General features: G+C 48.0%; 1 protein-coding gene across 4 annotated transcripts; it reads left to right on the forward strand.

Annotated features, from left to right (window-relative positions):
• Positions 1-953: 953 nt before the first annotated feature.
• cep170bb (centrosomal protein 170Bb) lies at positions 954-26,110 on the forward strand. Of its 4 annotated transcripts, XM_049590454.1 has the most exons (20): positions 954-1,189; positions 4,323-4,460; positions 4,552-4,641; positions 4,892-4,970; positions 5,071-5,129; positions 5,255-5,369; positions 5,502-5,603; positions 5,734-6,249; positions 6,330-7,399; positions 9,722-9,898; positions 10,023-10,131; positions 11,286-13,016; positions 14,841-15,081; positions 15,562-15,718; positions 16,195-16,236; positions 17,972-18,109; positions 19,164-19,252; positions 19,700-19,793; positions 20,077-20,128; positions 21,046-26,110. In XM_049590454.1, the coding sequence occupies exons 2-20, from the start codon at positions 4,356-4,358 to the stop codon at positions 21,240-21,242; spliced, it is 5,163 nt and encodes a 1,720-aa protein (XP_049446411.1). In that variant the 5' UTR covers positions 954-1,189; positions 4,323-4,355; the 3' UTR covers positions 21,243-26,110. The 4 variants fall into 4 exon arrangements, with proteins under 4 accessions (XP_049446411.1, XP_049446412.1, XP_049446414.1 ...); XM_049590455.1 differs by lacking the exon at positions 16,195-16,236; XM_049590457.1 differs by lacking the exon at positions 16,195-16,236 and having other exon boundaries at positions 5,737-6,249.
• Positions 26,111-27,981: the final 1,871 nt, after the last annotated feature.

Raw genomic sequence — 27,981 nt, forward strand, 5'->3', positions numbered from 1 at the left:
CACGTCTGTCCGTCCTGGAAGAGGGATCCCTCCTCAGTTGCTCTTCCTGAGGTTTCTACCGTTTTTTCCCCGTTAAAGGGTTTTTTGGGGAGTTTTTCCTGATCAGCTGTGAGGGTCATAAGGACAGAGGGATGTCGTATGCTGTAAAGCCCTGTGAGGCAAACTGTGATTTGTGATATTGGGCTTTATAAATAAAATTGATTGATTGATGTGTTCCATGTGTTCAAAGTCTCACTCAGTTTATCTTTTCTAACATGCACACCTAAATATTTGACTGTCGTTTCACAAGATGGCGGTCATGAATGGCTAATAGTTCACATTTTGTCAACTTCAGTTTGAAACCAGATGCTGTGGAAAATAAATATATTATTTGAATTGCTCCACATTTTCAGGCTGGTTGCAGATGAGCCAGGCCTGTGCAGCTTCCATCGCCTGCGCTCAGAGCACAATGCATGCTGGTTAGTTTTGTGTCCGACTTGTTCTGACGTATTACAAAAGTGGACGGCGATAAAACCTCACAAAATCTTTTTCAGTTCCACATTCAAAAAAGGACGCAGACAGACAGACAGACAGACAGACAGACAGGCGGACAGACAGATGGACAGATGGACAGACGAACAGATGGACAGACAGACGGACGGACTTGACTACAGGAGAGAGTTATTATTATATAAAAAGTGATATTAAGGAAAGAAGATAAATGAACACAGTTATTATTTAGTGTTGAGTGGACTGATTAATACTGACTCTGATCGCTTGTCAAACAGGAAGTAGAAACATGTTATAAATCTATAACTTCCGCCTGTTCTGGACCCGAGGCTGATCAATAACGAACTGATGTATCAATCAGAGCTGATCGCAGACTGATCAGTTTCTCTCACTGACTCTGACCTGGGCTCAGTCCTCCTCACACTGTCTGACGGCTTTTATTTTGACAGCTTCCGGTGGCGCGGTGCGTGTTGACGCAGCGGGTGGCAGCTGGTGCGTCAGGAGGAGACAGAGATGCCATAACAGCAGCATCATCATCATCAGCATCACCGAGCATCGGTCCGTCTGACTCCGTGTGTCCGTGGCTCCGGTACCGGCTCCGGGACGCCTCTCATGCTCTGTCCGCCCCGCAGCGCGTCAGTGCGGGATCTGATCGGCGGAGAGAAGCGGCGGAGGAGCGGCAGCAGCATCTGGAGCGGAGGTAAGAGCTGCAGGAGGAGGAGGAGGAGGAGGAGGGCAGGGCGTGGAGGAGGGAGCCGACCCGTCTGTCTGTCCGGTTATCTGTCTGTCTGTCGGTCCGTCCCTCCGGTACCGGCTCCTCTGCGCGGCTACAGGCCGGAGCGGCTCCTCCTGTCCGGCCTGTAGCCGCGGATGGAGCGCTGAGGCCCGGCGGGATGTTTCTGACGAGCCGCTCCGGTTCATCCGGTGTGTGTGTGTGTGTGTGTGTGTGTGTGTGTGTGTGTGTGTGTGTTATCCCGGGTGTGGCTCGGTTCAGGTGAGACTGTGATGATGAGGATGAGGATGGTGATGATGTCACAGAGGTGAACAGGTTAACCTGCTCCAAGGACACTTCCTGTCAGGTCACGTGATGTTCAATGTAATGTGTATATTAATGGGCGGGAGCAGATGTGTCTCCACAGACAGGTGCAGCACGGTGACATCCCATCATGCTCTGGGGTTAGCGCAGAAACACTGAGCGTCTCAGTGAGGTCAGACTCTGTATGAAGAGGAACAGATGAAGAAGTTTAAAGCTTCACAGCGACAGAGACTGTTCTGTATTTATCAGGGGATGAGATGTGAAATGATTTGGATGAAACTTGTCCAGCTCAGATCTGGTGATGTGTTGTTTTTTTTACGTCCAGGAACTGTTGGAAATTTGAAGTTCCAACAATAATTTCTGTTATTACATTTCTGGCTGTTAAATCATTGTTGTTGCGATTTTTAAAGAAAACATGTTTTCTTTAAAAATCGGAACTCAAATAAAAGCCAAAATTTCTTGCTGAAAATTTTCCCCAAAATTACAAAAATCACGAATATTCAGAAGATGTGATTTCTGTAAAAACTGGCAGTAAAATAAATACAGATACAACAGTTTAAATCCTCTGAACCAAATAAAAAACATAAGCCCCCCCCTCATTGAACAGACACACAGACGCTCACACGTTAACAGAAGAGCAGCTCTTCATCAGGTGACTGAGATTTTAATGCAGGATATCCAGGCCTTTTTCCAGGCCTGGAAAACGTGACTGTGAAATTGGAATTAGTAAAAAATTACTGAAAGTTTTGGAAGTCATTGAATTTTTGTTGTGTGAGATGAAAGTGTTGCAGTAATCTTCCACAGATAAGCTTCAACCTAACGTGACAGCAAATTTATTTTCTGTAGCCGTCGACATGGCGGAGCTTTAATATGTCTCTACCGTCATGTATGTTTCTTTATTTTCCCGCTGCCTTCAGTCTCTCTCTTTCCGTCTGCCAGCCACCTGAAATGATGTTTAATCAAGTCTGAATCTTGTTGTTTGAAAAATGCCGTACAGGCGGGACAAAAAGCAAAAACCATCATCATGAGTCCTTGAACAGTCCTGGAAAAGTTTTGAAATTTTGTGGATCAAAGTGTGTGTGAGTCCTGCAGTTACCTGAGTCCTCCACAGGAGGTCGTCGGAGTCACTGCAGGGTGAACACCTGGTTATTGTTTGATCAAGTTTTAATTTACTTTTTTAATTTTTCAAAAATTATTGTATTCCTGAAAAATTCACATCAACAGATATCCAAAATATTTTATGCAAAAAAGAATTGAACTAAAAAAACATTTAACTTTTTAAAAACAGATCTGTGGGGCCCGCTGCAGGAAGTCTCTGTTTGCATCATCCTGTTTATATAACGATCTAATGAAAAACCTTTTAGCTCAATTGTTCATTGTTTCAGCCGCAGACAGCTTCAGGCCTCTGTCTGAAAACACCCTGATCTGTTGCATTAGATATTATTATAGGATATTAACTGATATCACAGACATGAACTCCTCGTTGCACAGATGAACACACATCAGAGAGCTGAGTGTCTCTGATCAGAGGACGGATCCTCTGACCGCATCACAGTCGGATGATATTCAGTCCAACAGCAGGACCTCTGGTGTGATGTTACTGAAACGTCTCTGTCTCCACCCAGAGGACGGCAGGACTCACTGAATAGGTTGATGAGATGAAAATAATGTGGACAGTATAAATCATCAAACAGCAGCTGAGGGGAGACCTTCATGTCGTCACATGTTCGGCTGAGGGCTGTAGACATCCTGGTGGTCTGGCGGGCTGGCGGGACAGTGAGGTGGATGAAGAGAGAGACCTGAGAGTTGGGAGAGGTACAGAGGAGCGAGGATGATGATGGCCTTAAAGGTGAGGAGAAAGATCTTGAGGTCAACGTGGCGTTTAACTGGCAGCCAGTGGAGCTGCTGAAGGACAGGAAGTGATGCGGTTGGTGGACGAGGGTTTGAGGTTAAAGTCATGTGACTGGATCAATATGTGTTGGTGAACAGACGTTCTGATGTGGTCAGTGGACTGAACATGTGTAGCGCCCTTCTATTCTTCTGACCCCTCACAGCACCCTTTACACTGCATTTCACATTCACACAGTCACAGTCACACATTCACATAGCGGTGGTCAAGGCTGCCGTACATGGTGCCACCTGACGCTCAGTAACCCTCTCACACACCGATGATCAGCCATCAGGATCAATGTGGGCTTCAGTATCTTGTCCAAGGATCGAACGATCGATCTCCCAATTAGTGGGCGACCCGCTCTGCCTCTGAGCCACAGCCGCTGATAGAGTTAAATTTTGTCCCCAATCAATCAATAAATCAATATCTGTGCTGTGTTCAGAGGAGGCGTCAGAGAACAACCAACTGAAGGTTAACACAGTGTGACTCACTGATTCACACGTGGTCAGGTTTTCAGTGACGTGTCCCTTTAAAGGGTCATGCTGCTGTCAGGTCCAGAAGAGTTGCATCATGGGTGTTATGCAGAAATATAATCAGGAGGTGGCGCCGTCTTCTACACTGGACTGGCTGGACTCAGCTGCACATGCACAAAGCCTGGAGCAGACACAACAACAAGGGCCCGGCCCTGCACCCATCACTTCCTGTGCTGACGTCACTTACGTGTCCTTACACCTCACACTGCATGAAATAGTGCCAACACACCACACTGCGATCCTGCACACACACCGACGTGGTCCTGGAGTGTCGGCTCTCACCAGCGAGGATCGTTTTGTGTCGTTGTTTGATGACCGACAGTCCACAGCGCTGAGATCTTTAAGGATGAAATGTGTCTCTCCTTTTTCCCAGGATGCTCTGGGGTTTCCCAGCAGGCCTGTGAAGATGAGTGTGACATCATGGTTCCTGGTGAGCAGCTCGGGGACTCGACACCGCCTCCCCAAGGAGATGATCTTTGTGGGCCGAGAGGACTGTGAGCTGATGCTGCAGGTGAGTCTGATCACTGATCAGGTGATTGATGACGTGTCGTCTCCTCTGATTGGTCGAGCCGACCGCTGGCTGATTCTTTTCTCTCTGACAGTCTCGCAGCGTCGACAAGCAACACGCCGTCATCAACTACAACCCGACGACTGACGAACACCTGGTCAAAGACCTGGGCAGCCTGAACGGGGTGAGACAGGAAGTACAACACACTCTGACATCATAGGCAGGAACCTGGAAAATATGTAGGCGGGCTGAGGGAGGTCAGAGGTCACAGAGTTGTTCCTGTGACGGTCACATGACCCTGAACTATAAAGACTTTAAGTCAGTTTGAGAGTTCAGCTCTGAGTGTCTTTGAGCGCACTACAGTTACTGCATGAGCGTGTACATACATGTATCCATGTCGTTAACATGATGAAACATATGTTGTGTCGCTGCAGACGTTTGTGAATGACCTGAGGATCCCTGATCAGACCTACATCACCCTCAAACTGTCCGACATCATCCGCTTCGGATATGATATCCTTCAGATGACGTCATCACTCAGTGTGTGTGTGTGTGTGTGTGTGTGTGTGTGTGTGTTTGATGATGTCAGTATGTTCCTTAACGTCCTCGTCACATTCTCACGTCTACGTGTTGGAGAAAAGTCAACACAAGGTCCCCGAGGAGGCTCTGAAGGTCAGTGTGTCATCTCAGCACTTACATGGTCATTGATCTGCTGATCAGCTGTCTGATCACCTGTGTGTGTGTGTGTGTGTGTGTGTGTGTGTGTGTGTGTGTGTGTGTGTGTCCTGTGGTTGCAGCATGAGAAGTACAGCAGTCAGCTGCAGATCAGTCTGAAGGCTTCAGAGAAGAAGAAGACGGAGCTGGAGGACCGAACGAGAGCTGAGAAAACAGCCAGTACCAAGAGCACACAGGGTGCCTGCTCACACTGATCACGTCGAACATTTTACTGTTGGAATGAATTCTAATGTTTTAAATTCTGATGTGGCTGAAATAAAATAAACCGTGTGTGTGTGTGTGTGTGTGTGTGTGTGTGTGTGTTTTCAGAGGCTCCGGTGTGTCGGCCCACTCCTCTGTACGGTCAGCCGTCCTGGTGGGGAGAGGAGGATTATGGGAGTAAAGTTCAGACTAGCACTGAAACTCACGCAGGTGAAATAGCACTTCCAAAAACTGATGGGCAGAAAGTATGAGTAGCACTAGTCCGTCTGTCCGTCCTGTATTTTATTAATGTTCTTACAGTTATTATAAAAAGTTGTTCATGATGTTGTGTTTCCATCAGAAGTCCAGAAAGATGTCCCGTTGGTGGATCCGGACTTTCCTGGATCTCTGTCAGACTCCCAACCAAAGACCGTCTTCCCTTCGTACCACCGTGAGCCGAGCTACTTCGAGATCCCCACCAAAGACTTCCAGCACCCCAAACCCCCGGGGGCGGAGCTTCATGAGATCCCCACCAAGGATACAGACACGCCTCCGGCCCCGCCGTCGCCCCCCACCCCGACCCCACCCGTTGTTCAGAGCCACGCCTCCTTCACCATCGAGTTCGACGACTGCATGCCCGGCAAGATCAAGATCAAAGACCATGTCACAAAGTTCTCCACCCGCCAGAGGAAGCAGCAGCCTCCGTCTGCCAAGACCACCATCACAACAGCCACACCCACAGACGTGATGTCAGCAGAGAGCAAGGTGGCCGATTGGCTGGTTCACAGTGACGTCAGCATGATGAGAAGACGCCCGACGTGTGAAGATGTTTACAGCACCAAGAGTGACCTCGCCATAAACATCAAGACCCTCAAAGGTCGGTATCATTAAAAGGAGCATCCTGCTGTTTTTACTGTGACAGGTTGATTAATGTTGATGATTTGTTGTTGTTGTCAGGTCACCATCACGAGGACGGGACCCAGAGTGACTCAGAGGACCCGGTTCTGAAAGGGAGGAGGAGTAAATCCCACCACTCTGTCCAATCAGAGCAGTCGGAGGCGTCGCAGCAGACGGTACAGTCCGGTCCTTCCAGCCAGCCGCCTGCTCCGACTCAGACGCTCCACCAGCCGCTGCAGTACTCTCCACCCGGACCGGCCCCAGCCTCACCTGTGGCCCCTGAGCGGCCCCTGTCCCAGAGTCCTCCTCAGGCTCAGTCCCCCACCACTGAAATACCAAAGCAGGGCCCCCCCGAGCACCTCACCCAGCAAGCCTTCATCATTGAGTTCTTTGATGACCACCCGCGTAAGAAGCGCTCGCAGTCCTTCACACATAACCCCGCCCACGCCGACTCATACTCAGCCCTAAAGGCCAAGCTGGAGCGGCGGAAAGGCGGCGAGAGGCCGGCGTCTGTACACGGCCACATCCCCCCTACCCAGCAGGTGACCGTTCCTCTGAAGGGTCAGGGCCACGGCGGCCCCCAGAGGTCGAGCTCTCTGAAGAGGGAGAAGACAGAGGGGGAGGTGGTGTCCTCTGCCTCCTCCTCTCGCTCCTCCTCGGGCATCACCATCAGACCCTTCGGCAGCGTTGGAAAGAAGTCCAAGCTCGCTCAAGAGTTCGCTGCTGAGTTCCTCAAGGACTCTGGGCAACAGGATTCCTCCCCAACCAGGGACAAGATGTCCCCTCCCCCAATGTCTGCACCACCAGTGATGGTGTCGCCTCCTCAAGCAAGAATCCCCTCCCCCCAGGAACCTCCAGCAGTGTCAGTGTCCTACCCCACCTCCCCCTCACAGCCCTCAGCAATGTCCAAGTCCTCAGTCCCCATTAGTGCTGCCGTCCGGGCCGCATCTCCTGTCCAGCCTCCCATGTCCCCCATGCTGCTCCCGGGTGTCCGCGCTGGAGACCCCAAAGCTTCCCAGAGGATGATGAGGAACGAGGAGGATGACAGCCTGAGCGACGCCGGGACCTACACCATCGAGACGGAGGCGCAGGACAAAGAGGTGGAAGAGGCTCGCAACATGATTGATCAGGTGATCACAGCGACTGTTAGCTCATGACCCTGAAGCATCTGTGGCTCACAGAGCTGATGTAAGACTGCGATAGGTAGAAAGAATCTTTACTGAAAGTCCAACAACTGACTCGGGTCAGTGAACCGGAAAACAAGTAAAAAAAGCAGCTGGTCAGTTAACTGGTAAAAGTCACTCTGCACTGAGACAGACAGGGTTTATTCTGAAGTATGGAGGAGCTTCATCTGAAGCTGTTCTTGTTGTGGGCGGAGCTACATGTTCCTTTTGTTGTAGCAGCACCACACTAACATCAAGAGCAGACAAAATCAAACCTCACCTCAGAGTTTCTTTGCTGGGGGAGTAACAAAGGCGAACCTGTGTTAGAATATGCGAATGAGAAACCGACTGATGTAAACACGCTCTGCAGAAAAGGTTTTATCTAAAGTCCAGTTCAGACCAAAGATTCATGAAGAGATGAAGCGTTTTAGAACGTTACAGAGAAAAGTGTCAGACGGTGGGTCGCTGCTGCTGCTGGCTGTATGTGCTTATGCCCCGCCCACACACACATTCTCATTGGCTGATGAACTGGTGCTGGTTATTTATATTATTGTGGCGTATTGATTATGAATACAGTCCATCTGATGCTGGTTTTGTTTCATCACTGTAGCCAGTATCTCACTATCACTATCTTCATTCAGATTTTAAGAAGCTACAAATTATGTTCAGCCACAGAATAAGTCTGAAAATCTGCAAATCAGAACGAAGCACAGAGAGTTGTTGACTAGAGATGATACGCCGTCTCATGGCGGTCACTTCCTGTCGACGTTACAGATCAGAAGCACAGAGAGTCGTTGACTAGAGATGATACGCCGTCTCATGGCGGTCACTTCCTGTCGACGTTACAGATCAGAAGCACAGAGAGTCGTTGACTAGAGATGATACGCCGTCTCATGGCGGTCACTTCCTGTCGACGTTACAGATCAGAAGCACAGAGAGTTGTCAACTAGAGATGATACGCCGTCTCATGGCGGTCACTTCCTGTCAACGTTACAGATCAGAAGCACAGAGAGTCGTTGACTAGAGATGATACGCCGTCTCATGGCGGTCACTTCCTGTCAACTGCCAGCATTTTACAGAACGGAGCATTGACAGTAGTTGTTTGTTTCAACTCGTCTTGCCGTGAATCTTTGGTCTGAACTGGACTTTAGAACGAGAACTACACTGAACACAAATTTAAACGCAACCTTTTGTTTCTGCTCCCATGTTTCACAGGTTTAGTTCTCAGACTTTTTTATGCTCTCAATAGATATATTTCATTTTAAACTCCATGTCAGTCAACTCTTCTCTTTTTTCAAAATCATCCATCCACCTGTCAGGTGTGTCTGATTCAACAGTCTCATTACACAGGTGTGTGTCGGGATGCCATCCATCCATCTATTAATTTTCATCCACATATCTGAAGCCGGGTCATGGGGGCAGCAGGCTGAGCAAAGCACTCCAGACGTCCTTCTCCCCAGCAACACTTTCCAGCTCCTGCTGGAGAATCTCGAGGCGTTCCCAGGCCAGATGAGATATGTAACCTCTCCGGTGTGTTCTGGGTCTGCCCCGGGGCCTCCTACCAGTGGGGCGTGCCTGAAACATCTCCAGCAGGAGGCGCCTAGGAAGATCCTGATCAGATGCCTGAACCACCTCAGCTGACCCCTACCTCGTGGCGGGGCCTGGGCCATGAGGCCTGGTCGGGCTCAGCCTGAAAAAATAACATGGAGCCGTCTCCCTGTGGGCCCACCACCTGCAGGGACTATCAGGGTCTGGTGCATTGTGTTTTTGGCGTGCTGATCACATGACACAGATGGAGCATGTTGTTAACATGCTGACTGCAGGAACATCCACCAGAGCTGTCAACTGAATGTTTTTTTCTCGACCACAAGACGTCTGATGTTGTTTTTGTGAATTTGGCGGTACATCCAACCGACCTCACGACCACAGACCAGGTGTAACCACACCAGCTCAGCACCTCCACATCCAGTGTCTTCACCTGTTAGATTGTGTGAGAGCGGCCAGCTGAACAGATGATGCAATACAACGATAAACAAATTTGCAACCTAAATTTGAGAGAAATGTCTGAGTGCATAAAAAAGTCTTTACTTTAGATCTGTGTAAAACAGGAGAAGAAACAGACGTGTTGGATTTAAAGTCGTGTTCAGTATCCTTCCATGTGAGATGTACTTAGATAAACGGTGTGTATTTAAATGCCCTCAGAGATGCATGAAACCTCTTTTCCTTGTTGCTCCTTCCTGTTGCCGTGACCCTGCCCCCCCTCCTTATGCATGCCCTGTGCTCCGACAGGTGTTTGGTGTCCTCGACTCTCCAGAGTACAGTGGTGTCAGCACAGGAGTGTATAGACCTGTAATAAATGATGGAAAGGATGAGCAAGCTAACCTGCCTAGCGATGGTAGCACTGTGGACCCGTTGCATGGCTTTATCCCCGCTGCCCTCAGCGCCCCCCTGACGGGCCCCATGCAGGTAAACCCAGGTTGTGATCCCGGTGCATGCAGAGTGTTTTTATTCCCTCAGTTTCTCCTGTGGAGTCTCGTTGGACTCTTTGGTCCCACAGTTCTGTCGTTCATCATGTGGTTCTGGTGTCTAGGTTCCAGTTGCTGGTCTGGAAGGACCCAAATGGGTTTCCCGTTGGGCCAGTCTGGCAGACAGCTACGCTGAACCTGGTTCGACTCCACCTCAGGGGGAAAGCCTGGAAGGTGATGTTAAATTCTGTCTGTGATGTAAACATGATGTGTGAAGAGACAGGTATCAAACCAGTGTACTTTGTGATCCCATGTCTACCTCTTACTAACCTGCGATCTATATCTGTGTCATTGTTTTAGACGTTTTAGAAAACTGTGTTTCTTCTCAGCTAATTTAAATATTAACACTGGAACGAGACCCAAACTTAAAAAGCACAATCTCCAAACGCTTCTCTGCAAATGACCTCATCCATCAGTGATCTGTCCAGATGGAGGGCAGGAAACTGGAGACAAAGACTAACAACACGGATGTCTCTGATTTGTGTTTGTGGCTGTTCAATTGATCAAATGAGGAAAAATCAAAAGCCACTTTAAATCCCAAAAATATCAGAACGCAAACAGCAAAACTCAGTGAGAGCAAAAACCTCCACCTTGAGTCTACTAATGTCAAACGTTAATATTAAAGTGTTAAACGTGCCCCAAGTTTAAGGATGCTGTCACAACTTCCCTGCGTTTTTTAGCAATGACTTCGATTTGTAACTGCTTTTCACCAGGAAGTCCTCTGGGAACCTGTGACCTATAGTTGGTAGAAAACATTAGCGAAAGTTAGCTAACATTAGCTATAACTATAAAATAGTTATAGTCTGGACTCTTGGACACTTTCATCGGCTCGCCGTGTACCGATAGTGACATTAGCAGGTCTGGAGGACGAGGTCATTTGTAACGATGATCCTGTCCACGCCGGGCGAATCGGTCAAGTTGTGGGAAAAATAACTTTTCTGTTTTGTCTGGATCACAGTCAACATGAGCTTCAGTTTTCTGACGATAGCTGCTGCATCCAACACTTTTATTTAGTCATGAGTCACTTTCCTCTTTATCCAGTTCGCACAGTATGTGGATTTATCACTTCCTGTCCTCCATCTGGATTTTGCGCATCATAATAGTCACTTGATTGCTAACAGTTAATTACTGTAAAGCACTGTCTCCGCCCCACATGGTTTATGTCAGAGAGCAGAGCATGTGGACGCCTGTGATGTCATGTTTCAGGGAGGGAAAGTTGCAGCAGTTGAGGTTTGGGCATTGAGTCGTCTGTTTAGGAAAATATTATACAGGTGAAGTAGAAGACATTTTTTTATGACTCACTGAAATAACCTGAATTGTTTTTGTAGATTTGCGCTTCATGAGCCGCTCGATGGGAAATTACAGCTATGATAACTCTGAATCGGAGTCCAGCCACAGCTCCAGGACGAGACGGCTGCTGCCTCAGGTGCCTCCAGAGAAGCTGGACAGTGTTCCTCCCAGTATCCTGATTCGCCACGAGCCTCACCAAGGCCAGGAACCTCTGGACCGGGTCTCTGGTCCTCCCCGTCCACAGGACAGCACCCAGCGCCTGGCCGTTCAGGACGATGTGGACCCGGACAGCCTGAGTGACGCCAGCCGCTCAGATGACGCACCTGTTCTGGAGAAGACAAAGAAGAATCAGGCCAGGACTGGATCTTTGTCTCCGGGGGCCGCTGGTCCTCACTTCAAGGGTCCAGAGAAAGTGTCTCCCTCCACTAAATCCACCTCCTTCTACATTGGTTCTGAAGACAGTCCAGGCAAACCTGACCAGGCCCGGAGCCCGGTACAGTCTGAGAGGACACGTGACCCCACAGCTAAACCTCCCCCTACCACTGTCCTGATCCGACACCTGAGTGGACATGAACCCAGGAGGACAGGTGTCAAACCCAACAGCTCTGCTCCAAACCTCCAAATACAGGACAAGGATTCTGTCCCCACTAAAGACAGCGGCATCTCGTCCATCGTGCGGCAGGAGAGCTTCACCAAAGACCGGCCCAGCGACACCGTCCAGATGAAGAAGCTTCCCCACATCTCCAGCCACCCGTCCATCAGAGACATGGAGCAGAGGAGGGACAACATCCAGGACACGCAGTCCTTCCTTCAGGAGGCCGAGGGGACTTTGTCCTCTCTGGACTCCAAGTTCCCCTCGTCTGGCTCTGGTCGTAGCTCAAAGAAAGGAGGCTCCTCCACCCACATGGACGACTCACTATCTGGTGAGTCAGACGTGGACACGGCGAGCACTGTGAGCCAGGTGAGTAGCAAAAACGCTCCAGTCAGCTCTGCTCCTAAAAAGCGTCCAGCCATCAGCGGCCTGCAGAAGGAGAAGTCCTCGTCCAGCCCGTCCATCCAAGAGAAGGGACGGCAACTCTCTGCCCGTGAACGGCTTTCTGAAAAACGCAGAAACCAGACGACTGCAGAGACATCGAGCAAAGCAGAGGCAGCGAAGCGCTTCCAGATGCGCCGTAGTGCGGGCAACCGTGGATCTCTGGATCTGTCAGAGGGCCAGCAGAGTTCTGGTCCTCACTGGACTGAAACAACATCATCTGACCATGAAATTTCCCGTCCGTCCAGCCGTAGCAAGAAACTCATCGCCCCCCTTCAGAAAGAAGACAACGGAAAGACGCCTAAAACGGCAACTCAGCAGGTTCTGACACGTTCCAACAGCCTGTCAGCGCCACGACCAACCCGAGCATCCATGCTCCGTCGAGCACGCCTGGGCGAGGCCTCAGATAACGAGGGTGCTGAGACCGACCGCGGCTCCCAGAATTCAGACAGTATCACTGCGCCGTCCAAAGTGTCTGCCGAGGGGAAGAAGCTCTCGAGGCTGGATATCTTGGCGATGCCCAGGAAGAGGACCGGCTCCTTCACGGCTCCCAGTGACAACGAGACGTCCTCCACAGGCCGCACTGCTCCCTCTAATCGCAACTCTGAGTCTGTCGTCACCACCAGGAAGACATCTGTGGGCGATGCCCGCCAGGCAGCTAGCAAAGGGGGTGGAGCTCAGGGGAAGCAACCACTGACCCGCACCCGGTCCAGCGGAGCCAAGTACCCCAGCAGCGGTGAGTCCTGACCGGATTTAAAAGTTTCTGTCTTTGTCATACATACGAATTTTATCATAATGTTGCTTTTCTCCTTCAACGTCACTGAATCTCTTAATGAGGAAAATAACAAAACACATTATTTATTATTTAATAATTTACTGATGAGCCAAACTTTCAGTTGTGCAAGCACAAATTTTGGTGCATCCAGAATGTTTCACTGCACCTGTTGGCATCACAGTGGCACATTTTAAGTGTCACCTTTTCAGTCAGTTTCTATATGCAGTGGTCATTTCTTGAGGAGCGTAACGATACACAGGAGTCAAGCATCGGTTCAGTGTTGGTTCAAAGTCATTGAGTTTTGTTTGTTTCAACAAGTTCTCATCCCAACTTGTCAAATACCACCACTCATTAAGTGGACCTACACGTCTAAATACGACGCGCTAGCTACCCTGCTGCGTCAGTTTTGGACGTCTCAGATGATACGTTACAATGCATTACATGAATTGTCTTTTCAGAATCAACTTCTGTTTTCAAACAATCGCACAGTTTCAGCTCGTCACATGCTTTCAGTCTTTTTCAAACAAACTCACAGCAGAACACTTTGTGTGAGGTTTATTTCCCTCAGTTTAGAAAAAAAACATCGTAGTTTGGCCTAAAATTCACACGCAAAACAAACAGGAATGAAAATCTACAGCAGTGGTTTGCCAACTTTTTGTACCCAAGGTATCAAAGGGCCAAAGTCTGAAGGCTCACCTGTCTTTATATCTGTACACAACAGCTCCTATAACGTGTGTTATCGCTCGTCTTACGCACACCTCGGGCTCTGTTGCTGTTGTAGCAGAGCAGGAACCTGCAGGCAGGTCTTCCAGCTGCGCCTTGTCATTTTAACTCGCTATAGAGACTGACTCACAGCCAGTCAGCCTGTTGTGCTAACGTCAGCGCATCAAAGTTTCCAGGTGGAACTTTGGTTCACATTGGCTGCATCAGTGTAACAAACGTCACTGGTGCAGCCAATGAGAATGTTTAGTTGCACGCTGGCGCCCCGTGGTTTCATCTGATCACAGAATAAATCAACAAGATAATCTGAGCGGACACACTCAGTGCTGCAGACACATTTCAGTGCTCTAATCCTAATCCTCATCCCAAACAGTGATTCCCTCTGATGAACATGTCTTCTGTTTGTATGCAGCAGACTGTCTGACAGATTAACACATTACAAGTTAATTTAAATCAGGCTTTGTTTCAGTATTCTGCTGCTGAACGTCTGCCCTTTCACTATCATTGTGGATCACGTCAGATTTCTGTCCCTGCTGAGTTCCTTTAGTCGAGCCTGCTGCTGTTACCATGGAAACACAGCTTCACAGCATCACGTTTGGAATCAGGATGTGACTGCGCTTCGACACATGAATCCATATCCTGCCTGTCACTGAGGGCAAATACCAAAACAATATGATGACATTATGGATTCATCGTACTGAATTCTGTCGGTGCTCAGAACCGCCACGAGCCTCAGCAGCTGTTGCTATGGAGACGCCTCAGTCCACAGCTGTGACATTAGAGCTGTGTCACATTTAGAACAAAATGTCGTCCTGAATTCATAAAAATCCCAAACTGAGCTCATCAGAAACATCTGAATTTATTCCACATTCAGCCTCTCATGTCACCTGCCACCAGCAGCACAGCAACAGAGGCGGATCTCTCTGATTGGATGTTTTCAGCTCAGTGGTTGATTGTCTGTACTGGTGATTTCACCAGGAGACTGTCACGTCCATCACAGAGCTGACACTGCAGGAGGTTGTTGAGATTCTTTAGTGAAACTAATCTGAACTAAAATCTTTACAGGTTCCCGTCGCAGACAGAAGGGCTCAGACTTCTCCTCATCCTCTGAGGAAGATTATGAGACAAGTGCCGTGAATTCCAAAGCCAAACGCTCCTCCCATCCTTCCACTTCCTCCCAGACGCCTCGCCACCGAACAGCTGCCACCCGATCCAAGTCTGTCTCACTGGAGACAGAGGAGGACGAGGACCCGAGTGAGGTCGACCCCTACCAGAACTGGTCCACGCACAGCGCCGAGATTGCCAAGTATAAAAACAATGAACTTACCTTTAATTCAAAGAGCAGCCAAACTTACGGTGTTTCTCAAGATCAAGGACGCTTCCTTAGTAGGACTAGTCCTTCCAAGTCGGGTCCCAGAGGTTAGGTGTGATGCCTTCCTAGAATTTGGTGAGCACACATTGGGACAGGCCAGCGAGTGCCCAGGTGTACGTCCCTAAAAAGACCCCGCCTTCAATTATGGCAAAGTGTTCACAAAGAATTGTGGGTACGTCATGTGGATACACACATGCATCCCTGACAACTCTCTGAAGGAGGGAGTCAGTCCTCTGTAGAGTTTGAAGGATCCTTGACATTGGATCAGTCCTTCTACCAGACTGAATGACGTAGCCTCCTTGAAATTCAGGATCTGTCGCTGACTTTGAGAAGCACCATGAGATGTTTCCATCAGTTGGTCTTTCTCTAACGCTGCATCCAAACCTTCCCGTTGACCTTGTGTCTCCCCTGCAGGCTCAGTCAGGACCTGGCCAAAGATCTGGCCATCCTGGCGAAGGAAATCCACGATGTTGCCGGGGACGGAGACTCGCCGGGCTCCGGCATGGGCACCGCCACCTCACCCAGCTCACTGCCCACCACGCCGGCCTCCACTATCTCTGCCAGGGAGGAGGTGGGCGACACTGCAAACCGCCAAACATCCCTATCAACCACCACACATACCACAGCCTCTTAAACTGGGAACACACGAGGTGTATAACCTCAGTTATAAACTTGGACAGTCTAAATGATTCTGTGAGAACCACAACCAACAAAGACAGTCGGTTGGTATCTTGTCGTGTGGAAGAGTTCATGATTCTCTTCTGTCCTTCACAGTTACACAACATGTTCTCGAGAAATCCGATCACCATCAGAGGCGACTGTAGTCTGTAAAAGTCAGTCAGTAACTGTTCTGTCGGTGTGTTCCCAGTTTAAGTTAGAGAAAAATGTTGTTGTCTTTCTGTAGTTGTGTCTGTCATCTGTCAGCGTTTCAGATCATCAGGATGTGTGCTGGAGAAGAGGCTCAGAGTTTCAGAGTTGCAGGTTGATTGACAGGAGCTTCATCATGCTTTGGATTCTCATGATTCATTTCTCTGTTGTGCTGCACAGAGGCCATCTTATCCATACTTACGTGGGGTTCGACCTTCTCAGGTGTCGTACTCTGACTCATCACTCCTCCCGTCCTCCACCATCCCGCCCACCCATCACTGATCCTAACACTCCCCTCTCACCAGTGTTGGATTGAGCTGAAGCACATTTGATTTTTTCTTTTGAGATTTTTCTTCGTGGTTCACTGTGAAAGATTATTGACAACAAAACTACTGAGTTAGCACAAAACAAATCCAGGCTAGCATCAGTCTGCAGTATCCAGATGTACCAGTACCCATCCGAACCTGACTCTACTCCACCCAAACCTACTGTACCCGACCCGACTACACCCCACCCCTAATACTTCTAACATCTGTCTGTGACTGTTGCTCCTCTATTCACTAAACAGATTACAGCTGGGACCAGTCTGCAGGATTCAGTGTTCAATTCTTTGACAAAAACTATGATGAAACATTTTCGACCTGTTTTCCATGATGAACACGAGACGATGACGAGCTAAAAATAGATCCTGATAATAGAAAATAAGATGAAATCTATGTTTAATATTTGCTGACGAGACGTGATGAAAATGTTGGTGGTGGACTGTCGGACACTGACAGCTTGTAATGATCTTCAGATGCCTGATGAGCGACAGGCTGTAAACTCCAGTAAATAGTCTGCACCAGGATGTTTGGGATGGTGCGAGCTGTGAGCTGTAATTCAGCAGTAAATAATCAGCCGTGTGTGTCTGACTGTGGATGGTGGAGCTGCAGTGGTGGCTGTTAGCAGCTAGCTCCGCTCATAGACTTCACAACTTCAGGGTTGAGCTTTTAAATGCTGCCACAAACAGGTGTACCCATTCAGGACCCCGGCCCAACCCTGCCCTACCTCAGCCAGTGTGAGACCTTTTCTCTCTGACCCAGCTCCACCTTTTTCAACCCCCAACCCAACTTTACGTGACTCCACCCTGCTCTCCTTTATTACCCAGCTCTACTGGAAGCTACGCCGATACATCCAGCCCTGTGACATGTCAGAGTAGAATATCAGCTGATCGTGTAACCATAGTAACGGATCAGAGTATTTTTGTATGGCCATGGTATTACATCATTCATTCTTTAGATTTGCATTGAATAAAAATGGGTCATTAAAGGTGTGATGTGTGCGACATGGACAGATTTAAGTTTAAAACACGTAAAAACTGAGCTGACCTCATCAACAGTGTTTGGCCAGGTGATGCGTTCACTGACAGACACCTGCTGCCGGACAGGTCGAGTGTGAATTTCACAGATGAACGATGAGTTTACAGCCCTGCACAGTGTCACCTTCTCTGTGAAGCTCCTCGTGCTGTGCTTTCTTTTTTAATAACTGATGAGTGTTTGGACTCAATGCTGCCCCCTATCCAAGGTGGTACACATCACACCTTTAAATTTTTTCAGACTGATTTCTGCTCACGTTGACTTTGTGCTCGCTCAGTAGTTTTGCCATTAATAAACTTCCATCGCCCTGCACCACTGATGAACTGGTGTAACTGGTATGGGGTTACAGTTCATGGAGCTGTAGCTGGTGACCAGTCGGACCCTCCTGCACCCCCGTGTCCCCCTGTTGATGTTAACACGCTGTATCCCAGCAGTACTAAAATTCACTGCATACGCTGTTGCCCTCCACCATCGCAGCTGCATGTTGACTTGGTGCATGCGTTCACGGAGCGCCGCCATCACCGGCCGGCTGCTCGCTGGTTTGATGACAAACATTCAGTGGTTGGATCACCGGAGCCCGACTCCCTTTACTCTCTTTCCAGCTGGTCCAACATATCCCTGAGGCCAGTTTAAACTACCAGAAGGTTCCTCCAGGTTCTGCTGTCGTCTCGGACCTGGACGCAAACATGAATGAGCCCGAGCCCGGTTCTAAGCAACGCCGTCCGTGGAACCGCGAAGAGGTCACTGTCTAATCCCACTGAGGACGGTTCACACTGCAGCTCAAAGTTTATCTGAATGTTTCAGTGTTTGTCTCTTCAGTTTAGATCAATGTGTTGAACCTGGTACCAGGTAGATCTCACCTGTTAGCACAGTATTTATCAACCAGCCTTGTAACTATTCACCACATGAACAGGTTTCCAACACTTCCTGTTTCCTAAAGACACACAGACAGACACCATAGTGCCCCCTCGAGGCTGAACTCTTCATTACCGCCAGAACACAAAGCAGTGTTCCCCAAAGTGGAGCTAACGACGTAAAGTTTGTCCTCATGGTGGCGCCAGAGGAAAGATCACTGAGTCAGTCCCTCCAGGATGTTACCATGGCAACAAGTGAAGCAAATTCAGCCAGTCCCTGTGCTTCTGCACAACTTTGCAAATTTGTCCAGTCAGGATGCTTTATTCAAAGAAACTTTATTTACATTTGCAGTATTATATTCAGTGGTATTGCTCTGTGCTGGGGCCTCTCTGCTTTTCCTTGGTCTACGCAGAAAGCCTTAAGGCAGAGAACAATCCTCTCTGTCCTTCCATGCAGGTAGAGCAGCAGCTAAGACCCCGGGAACAGAAGGGAGAACAGGAGGCGGGTTGTGAAGTGGTTTGCAGAGGAAGCAGCAGCAGTAGGCGGGGCAGAGCAGTTTAAATATGGCGCCCTGAATGAGATAGAAAGGAATCATGAGATCAATCAGCTGATCCATCAGTTGATGCAACAATCCCAAAAACACCTGGCGAAGTCCTGGAGGGACTGATCTAGAGGGAGCAGAGTGGGATCAGTGAGGTGGTCGGTGTTCAGACGTTTGTTTCCCTGACAGCGAGTTTAGCATCAGCGCACTCAGGCCCCGCCCCCAGAGAGGTGAGCAGACAAAGCGGAGCTGAGCCGCAGTGTGAACGTGTCCTCATTGAACAGAGTGAAGGAGACTGCAGCTGCTGCAGTTAGTTTTGGTGTGCTGGGAAATCAGGCTGTAAAGTTCTGCTGATGTCAGCGATGATGTCACGTTACTGACTCCATCAACTCTTTCAGGTGATTCTGGACAACCTGATGCTGAATCCAGTGTCTCAGCTGTCTCAGGCCATCCGAGAGAACACGGAGCAGCTGGCTGAAAAAATGAAGTAAGGGAGCTCTTTATGGCACTCACACTGTAGCAGTGAATGTAGGTTTACGCTGCTACATGTAGCTACATGCTAACATCAGGGAAACATTACATTACACACACTGCTACACGTAGCTACATGCTAACATCAGGGAAACATTACATTACACACACTGCTACACGTAGCTACATGCTAACATCACATCAGGGAAACATTACATTACACACACTGCTACACGTAGCTACATGCTAACATCACATCAGGGAAACATTACATTCACTGCTACATGTAGCTACATGCTAACATCACATCAGGGAAACATTACATTCACTGCTACATGTAGCTACATGCTAACATCAGGGAAACATATACCCATATCTCCTGGTCGGTGATGTCACAGGTTCTCGTTGTGTGTGTTCAGTGTTGTTCCTTCGTTCTGACCCTGCAGTGTTTTTCTGTTCTCAGGGTTCTGTTCCAGAACAAGGCGGAGGTCTGGGAGGAGATCGAGGCAAAGATCAACGCTGAGAATGAAGTCCCCATCCTGAAAACCTCCAACAAGGTTCCTCTGCAGACTTTGTTTGTTTTTTTTTTGGATTATTTTTGTGGGCATTTTGCCTTTAATGACAGGACAGAGAGTGAAATGGGGAGACAGAGGGGACTGACATGCAGCAAAGGGCTGCGAGCCAGATTCAAACCCGCTTGAGCTGGCAATGCCTCTGTACATGGGGCGCCGGCACTATCCACTACGCTACCCACGCCCCTGCAGATATTTTGATAATTCTGTATAACAGTCAGGATGTGATGTCAGCGCAGCTCAAACGTTCTCTCGTCTCATGTTGCAGGAAATTACCTCCATCCTGAAGGAGCTGAGGAGAGTCCAGAGGCAGCTGGAAGGTGCGTTCAAGGACGAACACAGTTTTTATATCCAACTTTATTTCATCACAGTGACTGGGGTTGCATGATACGCAAAATATATGTGTGTGTGTATATATATATATATATATATATATATACACACACATGTATATATGTATATATGTATATATGTATGTATGTATTTAGTGATTATTTTGACAGATATCAGATGTGTCTTGATTTTAGTGGGAATGGTCATTTTCATATTTTCTTTTCGCTGAATGCTGATGATGCTGCTGATATGTAACTTACTGCAGACATTTGTTTCCTAAACCTCAGGACACAAATATAAAAGCAAAATGTTAAACTACATTGTTAGTTTATTTTGAAAAGCACTGTCTGCATCCACTGTGCAGAAACTGTACACTTCCTGTGAAGTTTATTTTGAAAAGACACGATGCATGTAACAAGTGTCAGTTGACACACCGTCCCTGAACACAGGAGGGAACGTACAGGCATCATGTTTTGACACTTAGGTCGACTGACACAGCAGTGGTACGAGTTGTGACCACGTCACATCTCTGCTCTGTTTGACCTGAACCCTGAAACGCTGCTCACACCTGAATGATCTCAGGTACGTAGGTTTTTAAACACAGAAAGATCTGGTAAAAATAAGACATAAACTGTTTCCTCAGTAAACAGGAGCCGTCCTCACGTCTCTGCAGCAGACGGTTTACCTTACTGTGTGTTTTGTTTTCAGACAACAGGTTAGTAAACCACAGAGAGCAGCATGGAGGCAGAAATGTGATCGTGTTGCTGATGTGCGACTTCTTTCCCTGTTTTAATTATTTTATTCTCTTCATTTTTAAACGTCTCCAGAATGAAGGATGTTTCTGAAGCTCAGGGTTTTCTGGGGGACTGGTGATGTCATGAATGTCCTCTTCTTCTTGCCGTAGTGATAAACACCATCGTGGAGCCCGGTGGCGGCCTCCAGTCTGCAGCCGTCGGGACGTCACCACGTGGTCAGACTCGACCGTCCTCGAGGGAGAAGAAACCTGCCACCAAACCCCGCGGCGCCGCCTCGACCTCCAACGCCAACGAAAGCACCAAAAGACCACCTCGTGGACCCGACGGGTCCCACTACATGGCCTGAGCAGGCCACCGTAGCACCTCTGGATAGTGACTGTGTGTCCACACCGCCTGCAGCCACCTCGCCGTCCTCTGTCCAACGTCCAACGCTCCGTAGCACTCAGACAGACAGAAGATCTCTACATTAACCTTTACTGCGCCGTTGACAGCGTGGAGACAGAGATGTCGTTGTGTTCATCAGCAGGAAGTCTCTGTGGTATTTAAACCGTTTCCTGTTTCAGAGTGACGCCTCTTTAAAGTGTGTGTTTATATTTGTCCACATTCAGAGGACGCAGTTTCTTTGGTCCTCAGTGTCCCACATTAATGCTGTGTCCCAGTTCCACACTACGTCCAGGACAGTCTGCAGCGTGTACAACACTCGGGTCGTAGTATTTGTACACAGGAAGTGATTTTAAACCAGCAGCGTGGAGGTCAGTCAGACTGACGCTGCTGCCGATCAGAGCTCCTGACAGACGTAGCAGCTTCCTCAGAAATCTTTATTCTGTCCAACAGAAGACGTCGCAGGCTTCAAACGTTAAACATTGTCCAAACACTGTTTAAATAAAATTCAGTCTGAAGGCGCCGTCACACATGAGCAACCATCGCCTGCCAACGCCACCGTTAATCAGCTGACCGCAGAGAACATTTCTGACCACTTACACATGTCGGTCTGTTACCAGCAGTAGTTACCAGTAGTATCACAAATGAGCGGCAACGCTAGCTAGCTCCCACCTGACCCTGTTGGTGCACAGTGCAGGGCAGCTAAGGCTAACGTTAGCTAAGCAGTGGAGACCGGAGGGTGGGCGCCATGTTTCCACGTTAGGATTAAAACCATCTATTAACAAAGATGGCAGTGGGGCTGAAACATACGAGGCTCAGTGTATTTTCTGCAAGAAGTTTTTGAACTCAGCATGATGGGAATCAAAAAAACAACCTGGCCAACAAACAGCAGGTGTGTGTTTCCTCCACGCCACGAGGACATCCTGTTTTAAGTTCTCAGAAATTTTCAGGCAGGGTTTTCCTTGAAGTCTCTGATGTCTGTTCATGTTTTTATCATCAGACTTGATTATTGTAAAATGAGTCGGAAATTTCGTTGTGATTGGATTTAAGTCTCTGCCTGGCGTTAATCTGCAGGACATCAGTGTCCATCTGTCCAGTGTAGTGGGGACTGAGACACAGCTGTGGGGTCTGTCTGAGGTCTTTGTCCCTGCTGGTGGTGTGGATCCACCCAACTGTCCAAATCTAACGTGTCATTGTCTCCAGTGATTCCGATGCATTTAACCGTACGTAGGACTGCTTCCACATCGCACAAGCTGAGCAACATTTAGTGAACGCTACAACAGCAGCCGCTGCTGGCGCCGCAGTAGTCCGTGGATGATGTATAAACTCTGTGCTTTGATAATCTGTTGTTGCATTTGAACAGTTTCCTGTGTGCCGCTGCTCGCAGACAGGAAGCCGCCGTCTGTCAGAGTAAAAGAGATGTAATGTTATATTTTACTGAATGTTTCTTTGCCATCTCGCTGTGATTGTGCGATAACTGTGAACCTGCTTCAGGATGGCTGAATGTCGTGAGTGCCGAATGTCTGCCGAGCTCAAACACACTGAACACATCAGCCGAGAGCCGCTCGACCAGACGCTGAGCTGAGGGTTAATTTACAGACACTGAACACATGGACTCCAGTCAGAAACATTCAGCCTCATATCCACCTCATAAAGCTTTTATAGTTATCAGGTAACGACCGCGTAGCTACGAGATGCCAAGTTAAAATTATTCTGTCCACAGTTTTTTAAAAATCCAACATGATGAAACAAACTGCAGCGTCAGCACAGTCGGATCATTCTTCTTCTTCTTCTTCATGTTCATCTGCCGTCAGTCGTACGTCTGTTAACTCCGAGCCTTACTGACCGACAGAGCCGTTCATATCTCAGCCGGACTTCATTCACAGACACGAAACCTCGGGAACAGATTTTATATTCAGCACAGTCACCAGGAGAAATGTTAGCGTTGTACGTTTCTGCAAAACACAGATATGTTACAATTAAACGTTATTATGTCACTGATACGTTACGTTATGTAGCTTTTACGTCATATTTGTACGTTATGTCATGGATACGTTACATTTGTATGTTATTATGTTGAAGATACGTTACATTATGTCACGGATATGTTTTGTTTATACGTTATTTTGTCGTGGATACGTTACATTTGTACGTTGCTGTGAAGTGGATACATTATGATTGTACGTTATGTCATGGATACGTTACGTTATGTAGCTTTTACGTTTTATTTGTACATTCTTTTTTAGTCGATATGTCACAGTTGTACAGTTTTATGTCGTAGATGTGATGAAATATTTTAACGTTTCAACGACGCTGTGTTTAACGTCTGCTTGTGTTCGGGCATAAAACTGCTCAGTCGCGGTTTCTAAAAGATGTTTTGGCTTAAAATTTGTAGTTTTGGGGGTAAAGTCGTCGACAGGACACACAATGATAACACGTAAAACACAGCTGGTTTAGTTTGTTGGTGTTGAACAGTCTCCACCCTCCACCTCCTGATGGAGTCGGCTCAGACACTACGTCACTTCAGAAATGTCGGATGTACAAAAGCTCCGAATGTAACATATCTGAGTTTCAGAGAAATGTAAAGCTCCATCATTTTCCTGTGAAGACTGAACTCTGTTCAGACTGACAGCAGATCCAAATGACCTCAGTTTACAGTTTGATATAAAACAGCTGTCAGCAGGCAGAACTGTGATGAACTGTGGGCAGCTCATGTCATACGAACAACATGTGGACACAGCTGACGTCCGAAAACACAGCTATAAACATTAAGGAGGAGAATTAAGACCAACGCCCCAGTGAGAACGAATGAGCCGTGAATTTAACCCATTAAAAAAAGGAAGAGTCAGATCAGGACTGATAATGACGATGACACACCTGAGTTCAAACCAACAGAAGAAGTGAGAATAAAATAATTAATAATCAAAGAATGTTTCAGTTTAAAGGTCGACAGCGTCGGAACAATGTGACCGATAGAATCTTTAGTTCCAGAGCTTTCAGCCTCGTCTCTCAGTCTTCACAGAGCCACACCTCCACCTGTAAAATCAGCAGATGTTTCTGTCGTCATTTTCAGCTGTAACTGTCATGTTTAAAGATGTGTCGTTAAACAGGAGGTCCGACCTGACAGTACTGATTATTGCTGATGAAGCAGACCTACGTCACAGAGGCTGAACAGTGTCCTGCTGTGGACGGAGCCGCAGCTAAATGTAGTTTAGCCACCTGAAAAATTCACATCAGTGTAAGTGAAGCTTATATTTGAATATTTTCTCCACCTTATCCTCCACACTGTCTGATGGAGGCAGCTCGTTTCTGTCAAGTGAAATGATGATGTCAGTGCGGTGTGGAGGCTCTGAGATAACGGCTTCAGTTCTCCGTCAGGTCGTCTGACAGCGAGGTGGTGAGGTGAAAGTATTCTAGACAGTGAACATTTAAACGGATATTAATTTGTTTTCTAGGTGGGTAAAAACAAATCAGTTGAAGCAGCGTCTGCTCAGCGCCGCATACGAACATGACGCTGTGATTTCCTACCTGGAGGTTACTGTAAACAAATGTTGTGATTTGATCTCTAGCTTAGTTTATTAGGATCCTCCATGATCATCCTCACTGTGACCTCGTCACATGTCCACGTTTGGTCATGGACTTTCCACGTCCACATATGACGTCCAAGGTACCCTGGGTGTGTTGGTTGTTGACGTTCTGGGACGCCGTGTCAACTTCAGCCTGTTACATGCATTGTCTGTTTTCAAAATACACTTCTGTTTTCACAGGAAATGTACAGTTTGATACAGTCTCTTTCAAAATAAAAGTTACGTCGGTACAACGTAGTTTTTTTCCTTCAACAACAAACACACCTGGTTACGTTTAGGAAGAACATGAAAGTCAGTGGTTGTTGGACTCATCCACCGCCCGCCCCACTGTGGCCCCATTAACTCTGGTGTTTGTCCCCTGACGCTGCCGGGCAGCATGACACGATAACGGCTGTGTGTCATACCGACGTGAAGGGATGACTTTGTTTGTTGGTGTCTGGTGCCAGAAGTCACTGATCAAGCGTTGGATCCCAATCCCCATCAGTCCTCCCAGGGAACGACACATAAATCAGACAGCTGAAACAAACAGCTATGTAACATGATAAACACTCAAACATCATGTTACGTACAAGTAAACAAAAAAGCAATCACGTATCAAACATGACGACACAAGCACGATCTCACAAGTTACATCATTTCGTCAGAGCACGAAGCGAAGGAAGTCACGAAGGTCGTACAGGAAGTGAAGGAGTTATTGTTACTGGCTCTGAAATGAATCTGAAGGTGAAACTCATGACGCTGCACACACGTCAGGACTGGTGAAAGTTTACACCTGATGTGGGCGCGTTGGGATCGGGTGTTAAATAATGGCCCCCAAAGCTGCTTCCACCTACGTGTACCGAACTCGCTTCACATATGTAACATAGGCCGTCTGATCCGTCTCTAAGATCAAACTGCGCTCCCTGAGGAAGACCATGTGATGTAGCTGAAAGCTCTCCACGTCAGATTATTTAGTTTCCAGGTTCAATGATGCACTCATGTGTCACCGTGTCCTGACTGAACGTGAACAGACCGAGTGAAGCAGCGACGCAGTTTAGACATGAACTTTTGTCAGACATCACGTGTCTGTTTGTTCCTGTCGCTCACTTTGAGAGCGCCGCAGTGAGCGTAGATCAGCTGATTCATGACGTTCAAATGAGAAATGATCGACAGGACTCCTCCTCATGTCACCACAGAAACTTAAAGGAGGTGTCAGCTGAGAGGAGGGAGATCAGCAGGGAGCTGAACGTGTCATCGCTGATAACGACCTGCCTGCTGACGGCTGTTTGTCATCTCCACTTAATGTCACTAAATAAAAAGTAAGAACTTATGAAGACACAAAGTCCTGGCTCGTCTTTTAAGAGTTCACGTCTCGAGTGTGATCTTGAGATGAGAGCTGTGATGATGACGCTCGCTGTCGGGACACGGTGTCATAAAAACCATCACGTTTAATAAAGTATTTATTCACCTGCTCAGTGTGTGTGTGTGTGTGTGTGTGTGTGTGTGCAGATGTAAGTAAGACAGATCAGTCCTCCCGTCAGTTGTCTTCTGCTTCACGTGTTTCATAGACCACCTTCATCATGTCCAGGATGCAGTTAGCCTAGCTTAGCACAAAGACTGGAAGTGAAGGGAAACTGCTAGCCTAGCTCTCCTGACATCTGTCTGAAACATGAGGACGGACGACGGGAGGGCTGTTGCTGTAAAGTGACTTTTATTTTGAAGAGCGCATGCTTCCTGTAGCTCAAGGCAGGTGAGAGTTTGAGACGAGTTCACCAAATGTGCACTTTTTCATTTGACAAACACCCACAGCTGAGATTCTTCGGGCTTTTATTTTGACGGTCATGGTGTTTTCGTGCTCTGCAGCCAATGAGAATGTATCGATTCCTCACCTGCTCACAGCGTGAGCCCGATTGGCCATGGCTGTGATGATGTAACTGCTGCTGCTCCAGGTAACTGGTTGTGTTCCAGTGCATGTGACTGTAGGAAGTGTTGATAATGACTGTGTGTGTGTTTCCTGTTCTCAGACCTTCTGCTGGACATTCATGTGTTCATCATCAACAGGATTTCTTTCTATCACTCTGTCATTTGTAATAAACTGATTTCATGCACGCTGATGGTCACTGACGTTTCATTTGAGCCTCAAACACTGAGTTGCCCTGTAGGTACTCTGATCTGTCACTGCAGTGCAAACGTCTCTAAAGGCCCTGACACACCAAGCTGACGGTCGGCCGTCGACCAAAGTTTTTGCAGCGTGTCCCGCATCGTCAGCGGCTTTTCGGCTAATTGAATGTTGAATCGGCGGTGGAGCTTGTCAATGAGAGAGATCACTCTGATTGGCTGTTCAGGTTTTATTTCCTCGCCCCTGTAGCGAGTGAATCTGCCTGTAGTGAAACCGGGGCTAACCGGTGCTTCCTCCTCAGGCTCCACTTCACTCAGCTGCCCCACAGACCCGCTGCTTCTTCACACTTTAACCTGAATAACAAACCGGAGCTAGCTGGGAGCGGCTAGCGGAGCGTTAGCCGCAGCATGACCAGAGGGAAGCACAGCCAGTTAGCCTCCGCTAGTCTCTGACAGGCTGACAGGATGTACCACTCTCTCACTCCGCTCTCTCTCACGCAGGCGCAGAACGTACGTGCTACTTGGCCGTCGGATGTAGTCCGTGTAGTGTGTTCAAATGCAACTGACACAGGGCGACGTGAGGCGACGTAGACGACGCAACAGTTGGCTTTCATCGCCGCTAGTTCTTTGATGTCGGTTTGGTGTGTCCGCACCTTTAAATGACTAAAATCTGTTTTGTCGTGAACCTGAATCCATATCAGGAAACAGCTGACTTCTGTTTCTGCAGAGCGCCACCTGCTGGCTGTACCTCATTCAGCTCCGCTGCTAAAAAAGCCCCAAACTCTCCCTTTAAGTAAATGGAGTCACACTTTTCCTGCGACCACTCAAAGCAGTTTAACACGTTCACACACTGACATCTGAGGCCTCATTTACACCGCAAGCAATGCGTTTGTGAAGCGTTCCAGAAGCGTAGCGGCAGCACACGTGTATTCACACCAAAACCGAACAAACACGTTGTGCAGTGGCCGCTGCTGTCCCGTCAAAATACAAACCACACCTGAGCAGTTGGTGGCGACAGAG

The sequence above is a fragment of the Epinephelus fuscoguttatus genome, linkage group LG11, assembly GCF_011397635.1.
Source record: "Epinephelus fuscoguttatus linkage group LG11, E.fuscoguttatus.final_Chr_v1".
Classification (NCBI taxonomy): domain Eukaryota; kingdom Metazoa; phylum Chordata; class Actinopteri; order Perciformes; family Serranidae; genus Epinephelus; species Epinephelus fuscoguttatus.